The sequence below is a fragment of the Mastigoproctus giganteus genome, chromosome 6, assembly GCF_048544385.1.
Source record: "Mastigoproctus giganteus isolate SK-2022 chromosome 6, ASM4854438v1, whole genome shotgun sequence".
NCBI classification, from domain to species: Eukaryota; Metazoa; Arthropoda; class Arachnida; order Uropygi; family Thelyphonidae; genus Mastigoproctus; species Mastigoproctus giganteus.
This window is the reverse complement of record NC_143580.1, coordinates 192,877,797-192,900,121: the sequence shown is the minus strand read 5'-3', so window position 1 is coordinate 192,900,121 and position 22,325 is coordinate 192,877,797. Positions and strand designations below refer to the sequence as shown.

At 35.3% G+C, this 22,325-nt stretch overlaps 1 protein-coding gene across 1 annotated transcript in view; it reads left to right on the top strand.

Moving 5' to 3' along the window:
- LOC150084839 (protein-L-isoaspartate(D-aspartate) O-methyltransferase-like) overlaps positions 1–22,325 on the top strand; it is a 128,247-nt gene that overhangs the window by 65,055 nt on the left and 40,867 nt on the right. The window contains exon 3 of the mRNA XM_090376642.1: positions 3,144–3,280. Within this exon, the coding sequence (XP_090232768.1) occupies positions 3,144–3,280 (137 nt within the window). The remainder of the gene's footprint in view (positions 1–3,143; positions 3,281–22,325) is intronic.

The following is a 22,325-nucleotide window of genomic DNA, read 5'->3' as shown; positions in this document are numbered from 1 at the left end:
TTTTTCGAAGACTAAATGCATAATACATAATGTTGTGGGTGAAATTAACTATATGAATCCGCCCCTACTCGAAGAAATGTTGTTAAATATAAATGCATAACGCACAAGCAGCATAAAAAAAATACCCCTAGGGGCTCACATCTGGTGAGTATGGGCTTGGCACACCCAGGGTCCTGAGCTGGATATCATCATTCTTCCCTTTCTTTGTGATTCCTTTCTACTTCTCTCTCTCTCTCTCTCTCTCTCTCTCTCTCTCTCTCTCTCTCAGGGTAATAGGGAAATTTTTTTTTTTTGGCCGGTGCAGCATAAGCCTCAGGCTTCCTTGCACCATGTGGCTAATTATAATTATATAATATCAGTGTAAATACATCATGTTTACCCATAAATTTAACTACCTAAGTAGTGCAATGGTATAGTTTGATTTTATCTCATATTGTGGCTACCTTCACAACAAGATATCAGGTATTGCGCTACTTTGAATAAATAACGCTTGGAAATTGGATAGTTTGTGCCCTCTTGTGTGTTTCATCTGAACAGGGTAAAGATGTCATCAGCATTTAGTTTGCTTAACCCTTTTACACTTCAATTAAGTCATCACATAGATGTTTATTTTCTGGAGACTGCAATTTACCAAACCTGTCTTTCAGCATAAGAATATCCTTTTATTGCTCCCAGCTACATTTGTTGCTCTTCTTTACACCATTTCCAGTAGATCTGTGTTTTTGCTAATATAAAGTTTCAAAGTTGTTCTGCATATGCTTATAGCCCATATATAGCCCCAAGTGTGTGTGTGTGCATGATTTTTTTTTTTTGTTCCCAGAGTTTAATTTCCCCTTAGCAAAAGATATGGCTCCCACAAAGAAGTGCTGTGAAGAGATGGTTGGCCTCTCAGCTGAGAGTTTTACTTGAATGGTATACAAAAAGTTATGCATTGAACTAAAATGTATCAAGTTGGGTGGGGTGTGTTTAGGAAATAAATTTAAAAAAAAAAATTATTTTTTATTTCTGTTTCTGAAAAAGTTATGCAATAAGAGGCATTACTTTTCAGTCAAGCCTCATAAATGTTATGTTACATAACATTTTATTAAAACATAACATATATCAAGTTTTACACAGCATGAACTGCTGTATAAAACTTGATATATTTGGTGCTCAGGCATTCAGTAATAACAGTGCTTGAACATAACACTAACCTTTCACAGAAAACCAGTCTTTCTGGTTTTCTGTAAATTATTTTAGTTATATAGCATAGGATCAAAGGTTCAGAAATGAATTTTTATTTAAGCAAATACAGTATTTGCTGATAATAATCACTTTGGCCATTTACATATTTTTTTTATTGGGTATATAACTGCATAAATGCTTCAATTTTTTATTATTTTGAAAATTTCTTGATTTCATTTGGAAAATTGTCATTTTGTTTAATGAGTTCTTTAGACAAAATCACATGATGCAGGGTCAGATAAGTAAGGAGGATGTGTAGAAAAGTATTCAGAAATTGTCACAGTGAGCAGGAGTATTGTCATGGGGAAATTTCCAGTTTTTTCATGCCAACTGATCACAATTCTTCCTTCTAATTATATATCTCTCAGGTGTGTAATAATTTCTAAGTATGTAATCTTATTAATAATATGACTTGGTATAAATTCATAATGAATTATGCCGTTATAGTAAAAAATTATAATTCTTATGTGACATTACCTTCAGATCTATGTATCTGCTTCTTTTTTTTTTTTCTTTTTTCATCTTGGGAGAAATGAGAAGCTTCAATCAGAGGGTTTTTTTCTATGCATTTAACAATGCCATGTTCCATCTGCTGTTACTATTGTTTTTAGAAATTGTGGTTTACAATAATAGATTTCAAACCATTTCATTTGCAAGTTCAGCTCTTGCTACCACCCGATCCACTGTTAAAATCTTGTAAACAAAGAAGTTGCATAATCTTTTCATATTTTGAATATCAGAAGTAATAGCTTGGCAATTACTGTCTGATATTTTATCTTGCGAGGCTAGGCCAGTGGTTTTCAACCAGGGTACCGCAACAACATTCCAGGGGTGCCACGTAATTTGGGTGTAAGTTACTTAAACTTATTATTTTTTAAAATTTATATGTTTATTTCATTATAAAAAGGTGTACAGAATCTTTTTAATTTTTGTGGTGATCTATAATTGATGTTTAACTTAGTACCTCTATATAAAGAACAAAATTATTATATACTGTATTATTATTATTATTATTTGGTTTTTAGGAGCATTAGCAACTAAGGCCATATTGCTTCGGGGATATGCGGTGGTCATTCCCTGACCTTTCCGCATCCTCGGTATTTGGTGGTCACGGGCTCGAAACCCGGTCTAATCAAGAAGCGTGTGCTACGCACTGCTGCTCCTGGCTACGGAGGCACCTATATACTGTATATATATAATTTGTATTATGAAATGTAATTTTTATAATTATATTATTGTAATGACTCATATAACATATATATATTTTTAATATTTTATACACACACACGGGGAGAGAGAGAGAGAGAGAGAGAGAATCGGATCTAACAAGCAGAAAATTGAGTAGGGGTGCCGCAAAATAAAATAAATTACTTAGGGGTGTCGTTATTAAAAAAAGGTTGAAAACCACTGGGCTAGGCCTTTGATTCTTATTTGATAATGGCCCTGAATAATGCTTCTAATGCAGGAGGTAGGTTTGTTATTTGTTGACATGCAATGTCTCCCACACCTTGCATCATACTGATATTGCATCCATTGGTGTAGTGTTTGCTATCATTCAGATACCTATCTCTCAAAGTATTTTCACCATATCTTCAGCAACAATTTTTGGTTTTCAAGGTTGATGTTTTTTTTAACCCAAAGCAAGCTTTTATTGAATATTTATGCTCAAAAAGTGGCATTCTAAAAGATGGCAATATGAAATTACTTACCATCAACAGCAAATAAAAATAAACTTTTGCGCCATGGGCAACCAAAAATGCCACCACCTAAAAAAAAATGCTAGGTTAAAAAAAAAAAAAATGGTTTTATTTCTTCAGATACTTTTAAAAAATCCAGTCCTGGATATTTTGATTATACTTTATGTATTGTATTTTTTATTTAAAGCTTATGCATTTTTAATTTTAAAATTTATTTATTAGAAAATGGTATTATCAAGACTTCACGGGTTGAAGAGGCTATGTTGGCGGTTGACAGATCTAATTACTGTAAAGTAAACCCATTTATGGATTCTCCCCAGGGTATTGGATATTCTGTAACAATCAGTGCTCCACATATGGTAATGACATTTTATTTTATACATCTATACTTTTTCCTTACATAATTGACTTTCTTATATAGATTTAATTTTGTCTTGAAAATAAGTTTAGCAGTAAATGTGAAACTGGCTTTTATATTTACTAAGTTATCATTCTCTTTCAATAACATTATTGTATACATAGCATTAGCAGAGGCATTTGATGCAAGAAAGCAAGCTTATGCAGCATCAGCCAAAAAAAAAATAAAAAATAAAAAAAATAATAACAAATAAATAAATAAAAAATAACCACTTCCACTTCACTTCATTCGAAATACCTGTCCAGCTGAGCCTTAAACTTATTTAGGCTATCAACTTCCACGACAAGGGATGGAAGTCTATTCCACCAACCAACCACCCGCTGGCTAAAGGCAAATTTCCTCACGTCTATCCTACATCTGTCTTTTCTCAATTTGAATTTATGCCCTCTCAGGTGATTATTCTGAGCAAGAGGAAGAATCCCATCAGCATTGAGCATGCTCAAACCATTCAAGGCTTTATACACCTCTATCAGGTCACCTCGCTGGTGCCTAGTTCCCAGACACAGTAATTTGCAAAACTTAAGCCTTTCTTCGTAAGAGCACCCCTTTATTCCATTCACTAATCTTGTTGCCCTTCTCTGTACTCGTTCCAGCATCTCTATATCCTTCTTGAAATGAGGCCTCCAGACCTGTATACAGTACTCTAGGTGTGGCCTGACCATTGATTTATACAAGGGAATAATCACCTCCTTATCCCTGCTAGAAAAATTAATATATATCATCGACAATACACCATGAGCTACTCTTGCAGCCCGTCTGCACTGCTCAGAAAACTTCATATCTGCCTGCACAACCACCCCCAGGTCCCTTTCATTCTCTGCCACTGTCAGTGTAGTACCACAGAGTTGATACGTTGCTCTAGGGTTGCTGTTTCCCATATGTAGTACTTTACATGTCAGTGTAGTACCACAGAGTTGATACGTTGCTCTGGGGTTGCTGTTTCCCATATGTAGTACTTTACATTTGTCAATGTTAAACTTCATTTGCCACCTCTCAGCCCATCTGCTCAACCTTTCCAGATCCTGTTGCAGTAGCATAGTGTCAGTAGTGTCCTTGACAACCCTGCCAACCTTTGTATCATCTGCAAACTTGGACATTAAGCTTGATATACCATCATCAATATCATTTATAAATACAGAAAACAATAATGGACCCAATACTGAACCCTGAGGGACTCCACTAATAACATTAGTCCACGATGAGCAGTGTCCATTGATTACCACTCTCTGTCTTCTCCCCCTCAACCACCCCTTTATCCATAGCAGCAATTTGCCTCCAATGCCACACTGCTCCAATTTGTGCAGCAGTCTTCCATGTGCAACAGTATCAAAAGCCTTTCTAAGATCCAAGTATATAATATCAAAGTTATTCCCTGCATCCAGTTCTTTTGTGACTGCATCATAGTATCCAATCAAATTGGTCAGACAAGACTTCCCCTTAACAAAACCATGCTATGTCTGAGCTATCACTGAAGTCTTGTCTAGATGATCCTGCAGTGCTTCTTTAACCAGTGCCTCCATTAATTTTCCAGGAACAGAAGTTAAACTAACAGGTCTATAATTACTTGTGTCTCCCTTTGATCCTCCTTTATGAATTGGGGTCACATTTGCACATCTCCAGTCCATGAGTACTTCCCCTGAGTCCAAGGAAGTTCTCATAATTATGGCTAAGGGTTTGCTTACTTCCTTTGCTGCCTCCTTTAATATAACTGGATAGATCCCATCCACCCCAGGTGCCTTTCTTGTATTTATCTTCAACAATTTCTCCTCCACTTTACTCTCAGTTATTACAAGATTCTCTAGCTTACTGCCAGAGTTGAATACACCTCTGGCATTCCCCTCGCTGAATAACTCCTCATGTGTGAATGTCGATGCAAAAATTCATTGTTTGTTAGCTACCTGAGCAGGATCATCAACAGTTGACCCATCGATATCAAGTGGACCAATCTGATTCATCCCCTTCCTTCTAGAGTTTACATAAGTAAAGAACTCTTTGCTGTTTTTCTTTGCATCCCTTGCCAAAGATTTCTCGTAATCTGCCTTCGCCTGCCTAACCTCCTTTGTAACTTGGTTACAGATCAACTTGTATCTATCATAGGCTTCTGTGTCACGTGTTAATTTATATGTATCCCATGCATTTTTCTTCTCTGCCATATGTCTCATTAGTTCTTCTGACATCCACTTAGGTCTAAACCTTGAACAATATTTCTTAGTTGGTATGTAAAGCCTAGTAGCTTCCAAGATAAGTTCTTTGAATGCTTCCCATTTTGAATTTGCTGTTGGTAACATCATCAGTTGGTCCCACTGTATAGAATTTAAATACTGTCTCAGTCCATCGTAGTCGCCTTTACGAAATCAATAACCCTTCCCTTTACCCCTAATGGTAGTAACTTCTTTGAGTAAATCCCACTTCAGCACACTGTGATCACTTCCACCTAGTGGTTCATTTACCTGCAGATTCTTAATGCAAGAAGAATCACTACTGATAATCAAATCAAGAGTATTACTCCCTCTAGTTGCCTCCCGAACATGCTGATGTAGAAAACAATCATCCAATAAATCCACAAAAGCCTTTGCTAGTGTTTGAGTGACCAGCCCCCAAATTCCAGTCAATATCTGGGAAATTAAAATCCCCCATTATAAGACTCTCGGATTTTCTGGCCCACTCTATTTCCTCGTACAGTTTCTTATTATACTCATCAGAGTCATTAGTCCTATAGCACACTCCTACTCTCAATTTAGATCTCTCAATGCTTATGTCACTCCAAACTGACTCGACACTGCACTGTCCAGCAATGTCGACTGGCTTCACTTCCTTGGATTTTATGTATTTCTTAACTAATAGCATAACCCCTCCTCCCTTCCTATCCTGTCTATCCTTTCTGTAGACATTGTACTCCCCAAATTCCAGTTCTGCATTCCTTATATCTGTGTGACACCATGTCTCTGAAATCCCCGCAATATCTGCCTTTGATGTTTTGAGCAATACCTCAAATTCATCAAATTTATTTACTAAACTCCTAGCATTGGTGTACACGCAAGTATACATGCACCTGTTCTTTTTCTTAGCTACCCTAACACAACCTATGTGTTTATTTGTACCTCAATGATTCCTAGCAGTCTCTGAAATATCCTGCATCTTATTTTCCAGGCTGCGGCTCATTCCAATAGAATCAGTGCAAGAATCCCTTTCACCTCTGCCAGTGGCTACTGTTAATCTATTAGTCCTTGTATCCCTCCAATCTAGCAGTTTTCCGACCCACCTAACACTGCCTCGATAGCATCAGCATACATTCTTGCACCCTTTCTATTTAAGTGTATCCTATCCCTGTAGAAGCAGTCTCTCCTGTTAACAAGTACAGACCAGGCTGAAAAAAATTCTATCCCTTGAGCCTTGCACAATCCTTCCAGGGCCGAATTGATCGACAGGGCTCTCATCATATACTCCCTCTTATCGTGTCTGGGCAGAATTGCAGACACTTTCAAATTCAACCCTAATTCACGGCTTTTTTTTTCAACAGTGACCTGTACTTGTTAAGTAATTCCGCCGGTCTCCTACTCTTAATATCATTAGTGCCAACGTGTACAACTATATCACGTTTTGTGCCCTTAAAAGATGATATCCGCTCTACGTCATCAACCTTTGACCCTGGCAGACATACCCTGGTCCTGTTCCACCTATCCTTTTTACAAAGCAAGTTTCCCGTTTCCCTGACAATAGAGTCACCAACAACTACTAGTTCCTTTGGGACCAGCGCATTCTGCCTTGGGGGGCTGCCGCTGTGTTGCGTGATGACCAAGTGCAAGCTCTGACATTGGTGTGGGCAGCTGAGAGCTTGATGGGCCCCTAACTTTTAATCCTTCGAGGGCATCCACTCTGTCCTTCAAGCTCTCATATAGGCCCATAACAATGCTGAGTTGTCGCCTGATTTCCTTACACTCCTTGCATCGCGCACACACAAAGACATCCCCCATGGCAGTGTCATGTCCTGTACCTGACTGGTCCGCAAACATCAAGCAAGTAGTGCATTTTAATAGGCTGTGATTCAGAGGGCAACTGTTCCCCCTCAGTTCTCCCCTGAGCCACAGCACTCCCATTAGCTTGAGCCTTTTGCTTTGCTGCTCTGGTCAGAGTCATGATTTCGATTTAATTTCAATAAAATTTCAATTTCAGTACAAAATTAAAACCCTAAACTTATATCCCAACACAGTTATAACGCTATATATATGTTTCAGTATCGAGTTATCTACGAAATACCTTTATATAACTTCCGTATCAAGTTAAGTATTAATTATTTATTTTTTACTAATTATTTATGTTACGTAACCCAAGTCGTTATATGTATAGTTATATGTATGTATAGCCTGAATTGCTTTGACACAAATTTAAACAACCTGTCAGAAGTTAAATTAAGTTATTCCTCCTGCAACAGACTTGTTCATTAGGCTCTTTAGAAATTATTTTTATCCACGATTGTGGCCCAGAGTAACTAATATTATTTAATCAAATAACATCACCTATAGGTGAATCTGTTATTCATTAAAAATTCTTAAGGCACTGTAGATTTAACATAAAGTAACATAGCACAGTGTAGCATTATTTTCTCAAACTATTTCAATATCTGCATTGAAATAGTACCTAGCTGCTTTACTTGGTTGCTGCATTGGGCCAGTGCAGGCTGATAAGGATTTATTATACATGTAACAAAAGCTGCATTTTGGTCACAAGTTTTTCTTCTGAACACCACTTGGTTGTTTGTTTAGATTTTGTACATTTATTAAACACTTGACACAAAGGTTGCTAATTATTGAAACTAATAAAATCACAATAGTGCCTCTGATTTTTTTTTTTCTTTATGAATAACAAATTTATTTATTAGGTGATTTCATTCAATTAAAAATGGTAAGCAGTATAATATGATTGTTAAATGGCATTTAAACCATCTGCCAAGGGGAGAGGAAAAAAAGAGGAAAGTTTTTTTTGAGGAAACTAAAGTTTCCTCAAAAAAACAAAAAAAAAAAAAAAACCCTGTATTGCTAATTAGAATTAGAAACATTAATTAGAAACCTGTTACTCACTGAATTAAAAAAAAAAAAATCCTTATATTTATTTTATATTATTGATTTGAAATTTTCTAATTTACTTTTTTTTTTTTGTTCTCTTAATATTTTTCCATTTTATCCTCCATTTTTTTTTAAAGTTATATTGAGGCAAATAAATTTTTTATGTACAGTAAGAAGTTAACATGTTTACTGCCGACTATGAGTTAATTCGTATTTGGCAATCTGGCCCAGGACACCACATAAGAGTTAACTCTGACTGGTATGATTTGCCTTTCAGGTGCAGCTGTATTCTAAATAATGAGTGTATTCGTAGCAGATATGTGCCACTGATGGATAGTAGGCTTCTGGTATAAGAATGAAAAATCAACCATGGCATCAGAAAATAGAATTTATTCACAAAAAAAATTTTATTCACACAAAGAGCTAGCTTCTCTTGGCACACTGGACAATAATAGCGTGTTCCGATTCATTTGTTATTTCTTGTACATACTCAATACAACTTAGTCGGCGTGGTTTTTTTTTTTCAGTTGGTGGTATAGCCAACTGAAATTCTAAATAATGAATTTTATGTTTATTTAATCTTCTTTGGAATGTTTAGAATTTTTTCTCCAATCAAAGATTCAATGTAACTTTTCTGTCAAGTTATGGGTTCCACCATAAAATGTCCGAAATTCTGAGAAACCTGTAGCTTGACGGAAAAGGATGTATGCGTTATGCATATATATTTCTGTAATATGTAATGCAATATTTTTCGACCCTCTGATTTTTGTTAGTGCTGAATAATACGAGAGCATTTGATCTGATTGATCTATGAACCAGAACCGTACTTGTCAAAAAGCTCTTCAAATTCCGAGTTACTCATATTAGCATAGAGCTCAAGCTCTTCTTTGGTCAGTGGTCTCTTCTTATCCATGTTGTATTTAGTACTTTGTTTTTTTTTTTTTTTTTTTTTTTTTTTATAAAAAAAACAGAGTACTAAATACAACGTACACAACAAAGTCTGTGTCACTGCAGCGGATTTACACACAGCACTGACTCGTATACAGCAAATTCTGCAAGTTACAACAAATCTGATTTAATCGAGTTAACTCATAGTTGGCTGCCGCAAAGAATTTTCTGTTACATACGCCAACTATGCGAGACTTTTTTTACGAGTTTTGGTGATGAATATATATTATAATTTGAGTTTTGAATAATTTAACATGCCTAACTCAAATTAGTGTTGGAGACCAGTTTACCCAAATAAGCCTTGGCAGTCAATGTGTTGTTAATTGTTCCTTTGGTACATAATAGATGTGATCCTAATGACAGTGTCTATCTTTTTGGAAGTAGTTGGATGTAGAAACATCCCTCCACTGATGAATAAGGGCAATACTGCACCAATGGCATTCTATAATTTGGTGCATTGTGTCCATCACGTGTATTTTTCTGAAAATTGCATTTTGTCACTTTCATTTTATGAAATCCAAATGATGAAAAAGAAATTTTATAAAAATCTGAAAAATTGATAGAAAATAAAAGTGAGAAAATGAATATAGCAATGGGATAAATTATGTAAATTATAATAATAGACCATTTCCAATTCAATAAAAAAAAAAAACTAAAAATTAAATTTTAAAATAAAGCCAAAAGTGGAGCCTAATGGACCATTTGCCTGTACCACTTAGGAACAAAATTGACCTAGGATTAATGTATCACTGAATATAAAAGATGGGCAGGATGGTTGTTAATGACAGTAATCATGATATGCTACTCCAGCATGACCTGGATAAATTAGGCAGCTGGGTTCAAAAATGGCAGCCGAGGTTATCACTGATAATTGCAAAGTGTGGCATTTGGATAGCAACAATTCCAGAATAAAATACTATTTGGACGGTACCAAAATCAAGGTAGTGAAATCCAAGTATTTAATATCAGCCCAACATGAAGTCACTGAGCAGTGCATACAGGTTGTTAGGGCAGCTGTGAGTATTCTTCCAGTGATATACAGTAATTTTGCCAGCAAGGATGAAGATGCAATTAGTATTAGCAGTGGAAAATATTTGAAAGAAAGCAAGCTTATAGTATCAGCAAAAAAAAAAAAAAAAAAAAAACACACTGCTTACCTTTCCATTCCCTTTAAGAATGTCTAGTTCTTCCTTGAATTTGTTCCATCAATCAACCACCTGCAAACTGATGGCAAACTTCCTCACACCTGTCTTGCAACCATCGTTCCTCAGTTTGAATTTGTGCTCCTTCATGTATTTGTCTCAATAAGAGGAAGAATGCCAGCAATGTTGAACTTACTCAATCCATTCAAGGCCTTAAACACCTCAATGAGATACCTCCTTGCAGGTGCCTAGTCGTTAGACACTGTACTTGACAGAATCAAAACCTTTCTTGGTAAGATCACCCTTTTGTTCCCTTCACCAATCTTGTTGCTTTTCTCTGCACCCATTCCAGCAGATCTATATCCTTCCTAAAGTGAGGCCTCCAGACCTCTATCCAGTACTTAAGATATGGAATAATCATGGTCTTGTACACTGGGATAATCACATCCTTATCCCTGCTAACAAAGTTCCTGTATATTGTCAACAAAACCCTATGAACTATCTTGGCAGCCTGTCTACACTGATCAGAGAGCTTCATATCTGACTGCAAAATTACCCCTCCCCACCCCGGTCTTCACTTTTTACTATGCTAAGTGTAGTATCATCCAGTTGGTATGTGAATCTGGGATTACTGCTACCCATATGCAGCTTGCATTTGTCAATGTTAAATTTCAACTGCCATTTCTCAGTCCATTGCCTAATTTTTCTAGATCTTTTTGCAGTAGCTTACCTTGATTACTGTTGTTAACCACCCTGCCAACCTTCGTATCATCTTCAAACTTAGACAGGGTCCAAAGATGGGTAACTCTCCAGGTGAGATTGTCAAAAGGGCATCCATATGAGAAAAGACTTCAAATATGTGGGTTTCACAGCTTGGAAACTAGGCACCTTAGAGAGACTTGATTGAGGTGTTTAAGAGAGGCAAAAGAATGAGGATGAAATTTTCACGGTTATAAATTATTCTAAAACTAGGGCCCATAAATTCAAGTTGTGGGGAGGGTAGCAGTTTAGACTGGATTGCAGGAAGCTTTATTTTGGCCAGTGAGTTATAAATTACTAGAATAAGTTACCTACATGGGTGGTAGAGGCTAACTAGTTTGGGGAAATTCAAAAGTCTGCTGAATGGGAGGAGGGAAATGCATAGTTTGTCTGTTTCTATTTCTTTGATTATTTAATTTAATTTTATTATTACAGTAGACTGTTGAAATAACGGCACCCAACTAACGGAGCATTCGAGCCAATGGCACATTGAGATCGGATGTCTACATACTGGGCATATGTCTTGCATTGCCGATAAAAGTGGCAAGTCATGTGATTACCGTATTTGTTTGTTTGCCATTTTGAAAGTGAATTGTGTACTGATATCATGGATTATACCGCTGTTTTACATTTATTTTAAATTAAAAACCCCATCACTATGTGCAAGTTAAGTTTATAAACCTAAAATTAATAAACCTTATGTAGAGAAGAAAAGTACAACAACATTAAACCTTAGTGGCAAACTTGATATAATCCAAACTATTACATTAGGGTCACCTGGAAAGTTAATTCATATACCCATGTGTATTGTGTCTGTAAATTGCGTGTGTTCTCTGGTCTTTTTGCCTGTTTTGCTGGATAACCCCCCCCCCCCCCGTTTCTGGGGGGGAAACCTTGGTATCTATTCCTCAGACTGACTAATTCAGCTATGGAGTGAAAAAAAGCCCATAAAAATGGTTCCTTGCTTCGTTGATGGGATTCGAACCCGGGCCTTTTCCGCCGGTGTGGGGAGGACGTTGACAATAAACTGTGCTGCTACCCACGCAGACTAAACTTGATACAATAAAGAAAATAAAACAGGGCATAAGCAGGATTGTATTAATGGCAGAATATAACATTGGATCGTCAAAACATGTTTATTTATGTGCAGTTAAGAAAATTGCATTCTTAATCTCTTTATTTCTTATTTAGCCTCATTATTTTTGCATTATCTTTCTATACATTAAAATAATTTTCCTCCTAATGATATTTATTCAGCCATGGGTGAAGAGGGATGAGGGTTACGTGTAATACACAACAAATACAAAAAATACGTAACAGAAGCTTGTTTTACTGTGGTAAAACAAACTTCTGTTTAAGCGTGGTCACGTAATATGTTTATCTAACATGACCACATGGTACCATTCTTGATTTCCAACTTATTTATGTAACTTATTTATTTAAATAAACTAAATGCAACAAGGCATAATCTTCTATATCTATATAATATCGGTTGCATTTGTCAATGTTAAATTTCAACTGCCATTTCTCAGTCCATTGCCTAATTTTTCCATAGACAAATCTTAAAGAAAAACTAAGATTGTATTGTGAAAGGCACCTACCGATCAAAAGCCAACTAGCTTTGAAACGGTCCATCTGGGTGGTGGCACCCACCGAGAATAAGTGACAATAGTCTTCTCTATTAGTGAAGTGTTACTTATTCGGGACAGTGCAATACTTGGTAACTCAAGTGAAGGATGAGCACAATATGAGATACAGATGAAATGATGCCTTTTACACTAAGATCGTAGTTTTTCTTTAAGAGTTGTCTGTGGCGTATCTACATCGATATTATATAGATATTGTAATGTATTCGTGTGTTCATAGCTGAGGAAGAGACACAGTGTCAAAAGCTGCTGTAAGTATTCTTTTTTATCAAAAGACGCGAGCACAGCCCCTTATTATATATTAAAAATAAATCTTTATAGATAATAGGAAAATTGAAATGATGGCACCTTGAATCCCCGAAGGTGCTGTTATTCTGAAAGTGTGCTGTGTTATTATATTACTTTTCTTTTTTTTTTTTTTTGTTGGCACAGCATAAGCCTTAGTCTTCCTTGTACCAAATGGCCATTACTAATATACCTTCGTTGACTTCAGTAAATATTGAAAACAACGAGCCCAGTACGGATCCCTGGGGGACTCCACTAATAACATTGGTCCAGCAAGAGCATTGCCCATTTGATAACCACTGTTTTCTCCCACTCAACCATCTTTTTATCCATAGCAGTAACTTGCATACAGTGGTATTAAAAGATTTCCTGAAATCCAAGTATTTGATATCAAAATTGTTTTTTGCATCTAGTTCCTTTGTTACTGCATCATAGTATCCAATCAAACTGCTCTCTTAACAAATCCATGTGACTCCATTATTTTCCCTGGAACAGAAGGTAAGTTAATAGATAATTATTCATGTAAACTTTTGATCTCCCTTTGTTAATTGAGGATACATTCCCACATCTCTGATCCATAGGGATATCCTATGGATCGGAGATGAATCCCTGAATACAAGGATGCTCTCATAATTATGGCTAAGGGTTTGCTTACCTCCTTTGCTGCCTCCCTTAATATAATTGAGTAGATCCCATCTACTGCAGCTGCTTTTTTGTGTTTAGCTTCAACAATTTCTCTTACACTTTCCTTTCATATATCACAGCATCATTTAGCTCCCTGTTAGAGTTTGATAAACTTCTGGCTTCCCCTTCCCTAAAGAATTCCTTGTGTGAACATAGATGCAAAATACCTATTTGGGTTTATCAGCGACCTGACCAGGGTCACCAGCAGTTAAACCATTGACATCAAGTGGCCAAATGTGACTCAATCGCTTCCTTCTACTGTTGATATGAGCATATGTTTTCTATATCCATATTTTTGAATGGTTTTGTTTGCATCTTTTTTTTTTTTCCCTTTATTACTTGGATAAATATGTATATATATTTATGTGTATATGTGCATCCTCATTAGGTTGATTTTTTTAAAAGTTAAAATATTAAGAACAAAATTTGGTATAATTTTTAATGTGAAAAAATTAACAAAAACTGAAATTGACCATGTTTCTGCCAACATTAGTTTATTAAAATTTTATATAGTACTGTATTTCTTATAAAATAAAATATGCCCTCCAAAACAATCTCACAGAAATATTTTTTACTTTTGTAGTATGTATTTTGTTGCTTTATTTGTTATTGGTTATAAAGATAATATTTAAGTAAAATAATATGGAAATTTCTACTAAATTATATTAGAAAGTTAATTAACTTTTCTAATCTGAACAAATATTAATTCTTTAGAAATAATTTTCAGCAATATTATATTCATTAGAATTTTCATAATTTCAAAATGATTCTTGGAAAAAGAAGTTTATTTGTATTTACCCATATAGGTAGAATGATCTGCTTTTATATTATCATGTGATTTGATGTATTTACCCATGAACTTAAAATATTTTAATTTTTTATTACTTTTAATTTTTGGCGCCTCCGTAGCCAGGTGGGAAGGAGCAGCAGTGCATAGCACACGCTTCTTGATTAGACCGGGGTTCGAGCCCGTCACCACCAAATACGGAGGATGCGGAAAGGTCAGGGAATGACCACCGCATATCTCGGAGCAATATGGCCTTAGTTGCTAATGCTCCTAAAAACCAAATAACAAACAAACAACATACTTTTAATTTACTTTTTATTGATATTAATGTTTTGTCTGGTCTTGGCAGTGAGTCGTCGGGTGTTTACCAGAGTCAGTCCACTACTTTGCTGCAGCAAGAGTAGAAAGGCAAAACTGACATGGAAATTTTTCTCTTGCATTTGATACATTGCATTCACTTTTCTGCCTGTTTCAGCAGTGGCGGTATCTCTCCTAATTGTGTAACAAACTGTGCATTGTAAGGCTAGACAAACCCACCAATTCCTTTTTCTTTTTTTTTTTTTTTTTCTTTTCTTTTTTTTCCCCTTCTGAAATTTTTTTTTCCCCTTCTGAAATTTTTTTTTTTAAATTTCTGCTTGCAGTGTAGCAGTGTGTGAATTTATCTTAATTAATTGGAAAACTTCGATGTAATTTATTTTTTAATGAAATATTTTAATTTAAAAATGGTTTTTTTTTTTTTAAATTCTGTTGAGGGGGGGAACCATTATAAACAAAATATAAACATGAAACTATTAGTTGCTTCCATTTTCAAGTTCACAAAACTGGAAATGTGGGAAAAATTCAAATTAATACATGCACACAAATTACTATGTTTTGCCAGTTAAATAAATAAATTGATTAATAATAATTGAGATAATAAACCATTTTAAAGCAATTCCTAATTTTGTAGCAGTTGTGACAAGAGTTGGATGAGAAGCGTTTACATTACGCTGAATTAGTAACCCAAAGTGGAATGCAACAGTAGCAACACATTGAGGAGTGCCCATGTATCAGCATATCTCACTTAATAATTCTGTATAAACAATGTGCATTACTTCCAAAACTACTGAAGTAAAATTTTTTGTATATTTTAGGATGATAAACAGAGGGTGAGCTGCTAATGTCAAACTGGTGATTAACATGCAACAAACATTTTTTTTTAATTGGGTTTTTAAGCTGCCACCACCACCACCGGGTTAACTAGTGCCTGATAATACATTTGATAATAATATGTAAAGAAATTTAATGTCGTAAAGTATATAGCGCTCTCTCTCTACTGCATAACTTTTTTTGTTGTTGTTGTTCGAAGTTTTTTTTTAGAGATAATAGCGCATAAAATTTTGTGATATCACTTTTTAGTTTGTCCTAAGCAGCCATATAAGTTTTAAAAAAAGTATAGTATTTTTGAAAATTAGTATTAGTCTATAATATCCTACTAATAACCACTTCCCCCATCATCTTGCCATCATTGTTGTTATTGTACGAGAAATCTTTGGCAAAGGATGCAAAGAAAAACAGCAAAGACTTCTTTGTTTATGTAAACATTAGAAGGAAGGGGATGAATCAGATTGGTCCACTTGATATTGATGGTGCGATTGTTGATGATCCTGCTCAGGTTGCTGATAAACTGAACGAGTATCTTTCATCTACATTCACACATGAGGAATTCTTTAGTGAAGGGATGCCAGGAGTATATCAAACACTAACAGAGACCAAAATGATTTTGTAAATAACTTAGAGGAAAGTGGAAGAGAAATTATTGAAGTTAAACATAAAGGCACCTGGGGTGGATGGGATCTATCCAATTATACTAAGGGAGGAAGCAAAGGAAGTAAGCAAACCCTTAGAAATAATTATGAGAGAATCCTTTGATTCACAGAAGGTCCCCACAGACTAGAGATGTGTGAATGTATCCCCAATTCACAAAGGGGGGGTTAAATGGCGACCAAATAATTACAGATCTGTTAGTTTAACTTCTGTTCTGCAGAAAAGTCACTGGTAAAAGAAGTAATGCAGGATCATCTAGACAAGGCTGTAATTATACTTCAGACACAGAATGAGTTTGTTAAGGGGAAATCTTGTCTGACCAATTTGATTGGATACTACAATGTGGTCACAAAGTAACTGGATGCAAAAATTATTTTGGTATATATCAAATCCTTGGATTTCATGAAAACTTGATACTGTTTGCACATAAAAGACTGCTGTACAAATTGGAGCGGTGTGGCATTAAGGGTAAGTTACTGTTATGGATAAAGCGCAGGTTGAGAGGGAGAAGACAGGGTGGTAATCATTGAACACTGCTCTTCATGGACTAATGTTATTAGTGGAGTCCCCCAGGATTCAGTGTTAGGCCCATTGTTGTTTCCTATATTTATTGATGATATTGATGTAGGCATATCAGGTTTAATGTCCAAGTTTGCAGATGATATGCTACTTCAATAGGGTCTAGCAATTTTTGGAAAGATGGGCTGTGAAATGGCAATTGAAGTTTAACATCGACAAATGCAAATTACTGCATTTGGGTAGCAGTAACCCCAGAGTGAAGCTCTCTGAGCAATGCAGACTAGCTGCCAGGACAGCTCATGCAGTTTTGTCAATGTTATTCAGGAATTTTGCTAGTAGGTATAAAGAGGTAATTATCCCATTGTATAAGGCAATGGTCAGGCCTCATCTTGAGTACTGCATACAGGTCTGGAGGCCTTATTTTAGGAGGGATATAGAGCTCCTGGAACGAGTACGGAGAAGGGCAACAAGATTAGTAAGGGGGGAAAAAAGAGGTACTGTTACCAAGGAAGGCTTCAGTTTTGCAAATTGCAGTGTCTGGAGACTAGGCACCTGCAAAGTCATCTGATTGAGGTGTTTAAGGCAGCATTGAGCAAACTGAATGATGGGATTATTCCTCTTTCTCAGACTACATGCTTTAGGGGACACAAATTCAGATTGAGGAAGGACAATTGCAGAATAGTGTGGAAGTTTGACTTGAGCCAGCGGGTGGTTGATTACTCTGAACAAACTTCCATCTTTTGTTGTGGAAGTTAATAGCCTAAATAAATTCGAGGAAGAAGTAGACTAACTATTGGAGTGAATGGATAGGTGAAATGGGAAGTGTTGGTTTTTTTTTTGGTTTTTTTTGCTGATGCTGTATAAGCTTGCTTTCTTGCATCATTTGTGACTACTAATGCTAATTTAGTTAAGGTAAATAAAATGAGCAGTTAGTAGTCAAGATATTTATTTTATTATTTTTTTAAATTTCTTTATTGGAACATCTGTTTTTAAATATGTTATTGTCTACAGTCCCAGTTTCCCTAAACCATATGTTTTCTGTGCAGCCTTAGTATTGCCAAGCATGGTTTTGCTGTTTTAACTTGCTATGGTTAGCAAGTGAAGTATACAGGCAGTTCCAGCTTTGAGTTTCCGGGTTTATGAGTTCTTTTTTTTTTTTTTTTTTTTTTTTTTTTTCAAGTATCAAAAAAATCGAAAGTATGAACATTAATTGCAATAAATAAATGCTAAAAATTCATAAGTATGGCATTTCAAATGAAGCGTGTAGCTGTACAAAATGGTACTACTGTGCATGTGTTTGTTTAGGCAGACAAGAGTGTCACAATATTATAACGCAAGGTAGTTACCATGCTTACATTACAAAGAGTGGTGCCGACCGGGCTAGCCGGGTGGGTAAAGTGCCTACCTGGCAACCCAAAGGTCGCGGGTTCGATTCCCGCCTCGGGCTTGGATCAAAGTACTGCAAAAAAAACCTTGGTAGGTGCATTATGGCCGCAGAAGCCTATGCGCCAACAACTACTACAAAAAAAAAAAAAAAAAAAAAAAAAAAAACCAGTGTGGTTGTGTTGCTTTTCATTTTTGCTGTCTTGTCTAGCCGCTAGAAAAGTGGTTAGATTTAAAAAATACTTATGCATGCTATCGTGAAATTTATAAAGAAAACAGAAGACTGTTTTGGAAACAAATGACTCTTGAAACGCTTCTGAAGAAGATGATTCCTTGTGCTTCCAACAAACCAATGAGTACTGAGCCAACAATGAGTGTACATTTAGTCGATGATGATGAAGAATAACCATTCTTTAACATTTCTATAACATAAATAATTTGCTTCATTTTAGAGGCTGTTTTCATTTCTGTGCATAAACAAATCATTGTTTAAGCATAAACTATTATTTTGTTAACCTTTATTTAATATTACTATGGTCAAATTTCATTGTAGAGAACGCAACCCCTATTTTTAACATTGTCTATAGGAAATAAATCCCCGTTTTATGAGTTTTCACTTTGCGTGCATGCGCTAGGAATGAATTAACTTGTAAAGTCAGGCACTGCTGTAAAGTATAGTGATGCTTATTTAAAAAAAAAAAAAACCACGAATTTGATTGAAATTGGCAAAAATCACTTGGCTGGTGCAGTGTCTCTTAGGGTTTTCAGTGTAGAACAGCCTCCTTCATCAGAGCAGGCTTTCTCTGATATATCTGCCATTTTATCTTATTTCAGTTTAATACTTTAGTCAGTTTTCCTTACCTAACTGTTTCATTAGTTTATAGACATTTAAGAGGGGGGGGAGATCATATGAATGAAAAATGGACAAAAGAATGTGAGAAAGTAAACTAAGGCTTTGAGTGTTGACAGAAGGTAGGCATCAGTCTATTTAACTAAGCCAACACACAAGTAAAATAGTGATATTCTTTCCTCCCCCCCCCCCATCACTCTCTCTCTAAAAATGTAAAAAATGCAACTATTTTTTCCTATTTTGTGAGAACAGGCAGGCACCGTTTTGTCAAAAAAATAAAACTTTTCACAAGTAAGATTTAGAATAAAACACTTTTCCACAGGCACAATATGTACCTTAGCAGCCCTTGTGCCATTAAACAACATACAACCAACCAAACAAACAATTTGTTTCCACATGAAATATTTTAATTAGTTTATTGATATTACAAAGGACAGTTGGTAATAATTAGATCCCAAACATACCCAGCAACTAAATAAAATTGGCTACATTTTGGATTTTGATATCAAAATCTCTCTTCAAGCTTAGGTTCTAACAGAGTATAACCCAAAAACCTAGGCCTGAAGGAGGATTTCAGTATTTGAAATCCAAAATGTAGCCAGTTTTATTTAGTTATTCGGATTATCTAGGGTCTATTTGTACCAGTTGTCCTTTGTATATCAATAAGCCAATCAAAATACTTCACGTGGAAAAGTGCCTTATTTTAAATCTTGCTTATTAGTACTCCACATAATGTCCTTCTCAAGTTCTTCACAGGAATGTTCATACATAAAGATCAGTTTGATAATACACTACTAATGTAACCTTAAAAACAACAAATGCTTTGTATTATATACTGTACTTATAATAGTATTACATATTGTTATGTTCAGCTGTATTTAGAAAACTTTTGGGCATGCTTTGTGTCCAGAAGTTTTATGAGTATGTAGTATTCAATTTCTATTCATTATTATGATACTTCTATTTCAGTATTCAATACTCGATTCAGTTATTCTGAGTATTTGATATTCTAATAAAATTATAGTAGTTTTTCATCTGGTTAATGGTTTTTCAGCCAGACAACTATAAAAAATTGCATTACCTGCAGTAGAGGAAAATGTGGAATACCAATTAGGCACACAAAAAATGCATTTACAGTCAAAGCTCTATATAATGACCCTCCAAAGGGAATGAGAAAAATGGTCATTATGCTGGTAGGATGTTATATCGATCATTCATAAAATCAGAAAAAAGCTTGAACATTTAATGTAATTCTACTAATACAATATAATATAATCTTATTTTTAATATATACTAGAGTATTAAACAAGAAAATTGTTTGTAAATTTTGCATTTATTGTAGAGTGCAGTAAGGTTACAATTAAATTGTAAACTTTACTACATAGGCCACATACCTATCAAGAGAATTATTTCATACTTCAAAATAATCTGTCAAAACACTTTCATTGGTAGAGCATGTTTTAAAAGAAAACTATGAAGGTATGCGATAGCTGTTATTTCACTTTCACAGTTAGGCTGTGCTTGAAAAAATTGACATACAAGTTCTAATCCTTGATGAGCATCTTTCACTGAAAATTTTTGTTCAGGTACAGTAGGTTCCTCATCTTCATCTACAAATTTCAGATTTCATTACTTTTGCAATAAGTTTCTCTTCATCCATGCATATCCTGAAACATTTAATGTCTGCATCCACTTCTGCATAATCTTTGAAGCTTAAGTTTTCCTGTAAGTTTAGGTGATGATGCACGTGCTGAAATATTTCTTCCCTATTATTGGACTGTTCTTTGCAATTAATAGAGGAAGGAGCATGCAAAACTTCACATGCATCATTCAAGGTGGTAAATCAAGCATGTTTGAAGCAGTTGGTGATCACTTTTTCATCAACTTTGTCCCATGCTGAAACACACATTCCTGCAGGTGTCGATTTTGCATTGAATTTTGCTTTGAAGACATAGCACAATTTTTTTTAATTGCATTCTTCGTAGTTTTTCTTAAAACACTAGTTACACCTTGATCAAGTGGCTGAAGAACTGACATATTTGGTGGTAGGTACTCGATAGTGATTGCACATAGGTCATTTACTTGACAATGAGCTGTGCAGTTATCCACAAACAGCAGAATTTTTCTATTCTCCTCACTCATCCTGCAATCGAAGTCTCTGATCCATTCTTCATAGAATTGTGTCATCCATGCCTTTTGGTTTACTCTATACATAGTCTGTAATGTCCTCAAACCTTTAAAGCATCAAAGCTTTTGGGCTTTCCCAATGATTAAAAGAGGAAGCTTCTGTCTGCCAGACATGTTTGCTGCTAGGAGAATGGTAATCCATTGTGTGGCCTTTTTTTTTCTGCCACTACATCTCTTGATTTTAAATGTGTTTTATCTGGTAGCAGTTTAAAAAAAAAAAAAAAAAAGTCCAGTTTCATCAGCACTGAAGATGTCATTGTGGTAGTGTTTTTTTGTTGTTTGTTTGTTTGTTTTTCCAACTTCAGATACTTTGCCTTTCATGCTCGAATCCTACCCGATGCAGCAGATTTCTCTAAACTTTTGATCTTTTTCCAATCTTTCAGAATAGTGAACAGAGTACTCTTAGGAATGCTGAACTGTTTGGCATTGTGAGTTTTAGAATGCACACCATTATCTTGCGAAATCCTAATTTTGTCCACAATTGGCAAAGCTATCTGCTTTCTTGGAGCCATACCAATAAACATACTCTAACTAATGAAATCAACTTCTAGCTGATGTTTATTTCATTTCTGCACTGTGAGAAAAGAGCATGGGAAATCTTAACAAATGATTTTTCATGGTCAGGCTGCAAGCTTGTCAATTACTTCAATATATTTGAAGCATTCTGTCATTTTTAAACACTAATATTGTAATAAAAAAGTAAAAATTCGGATTAGGAGTAGAAACTTATGGTTGTTATAGAGAAATCCTTTTATTTTCAGTGTCATTATACTGAATGTAAAATAGCATTAAGTTAACAAGAAATTGGCCAGAACCAACCACATAGGACATTATAACATGTTGGAATGTTAAAAAGAGGTTCGCTATAAAGAGCTTAGACTGTATTTGCCTTCAGGAATTATGTAATTACAGAAATTGAAAACGTGT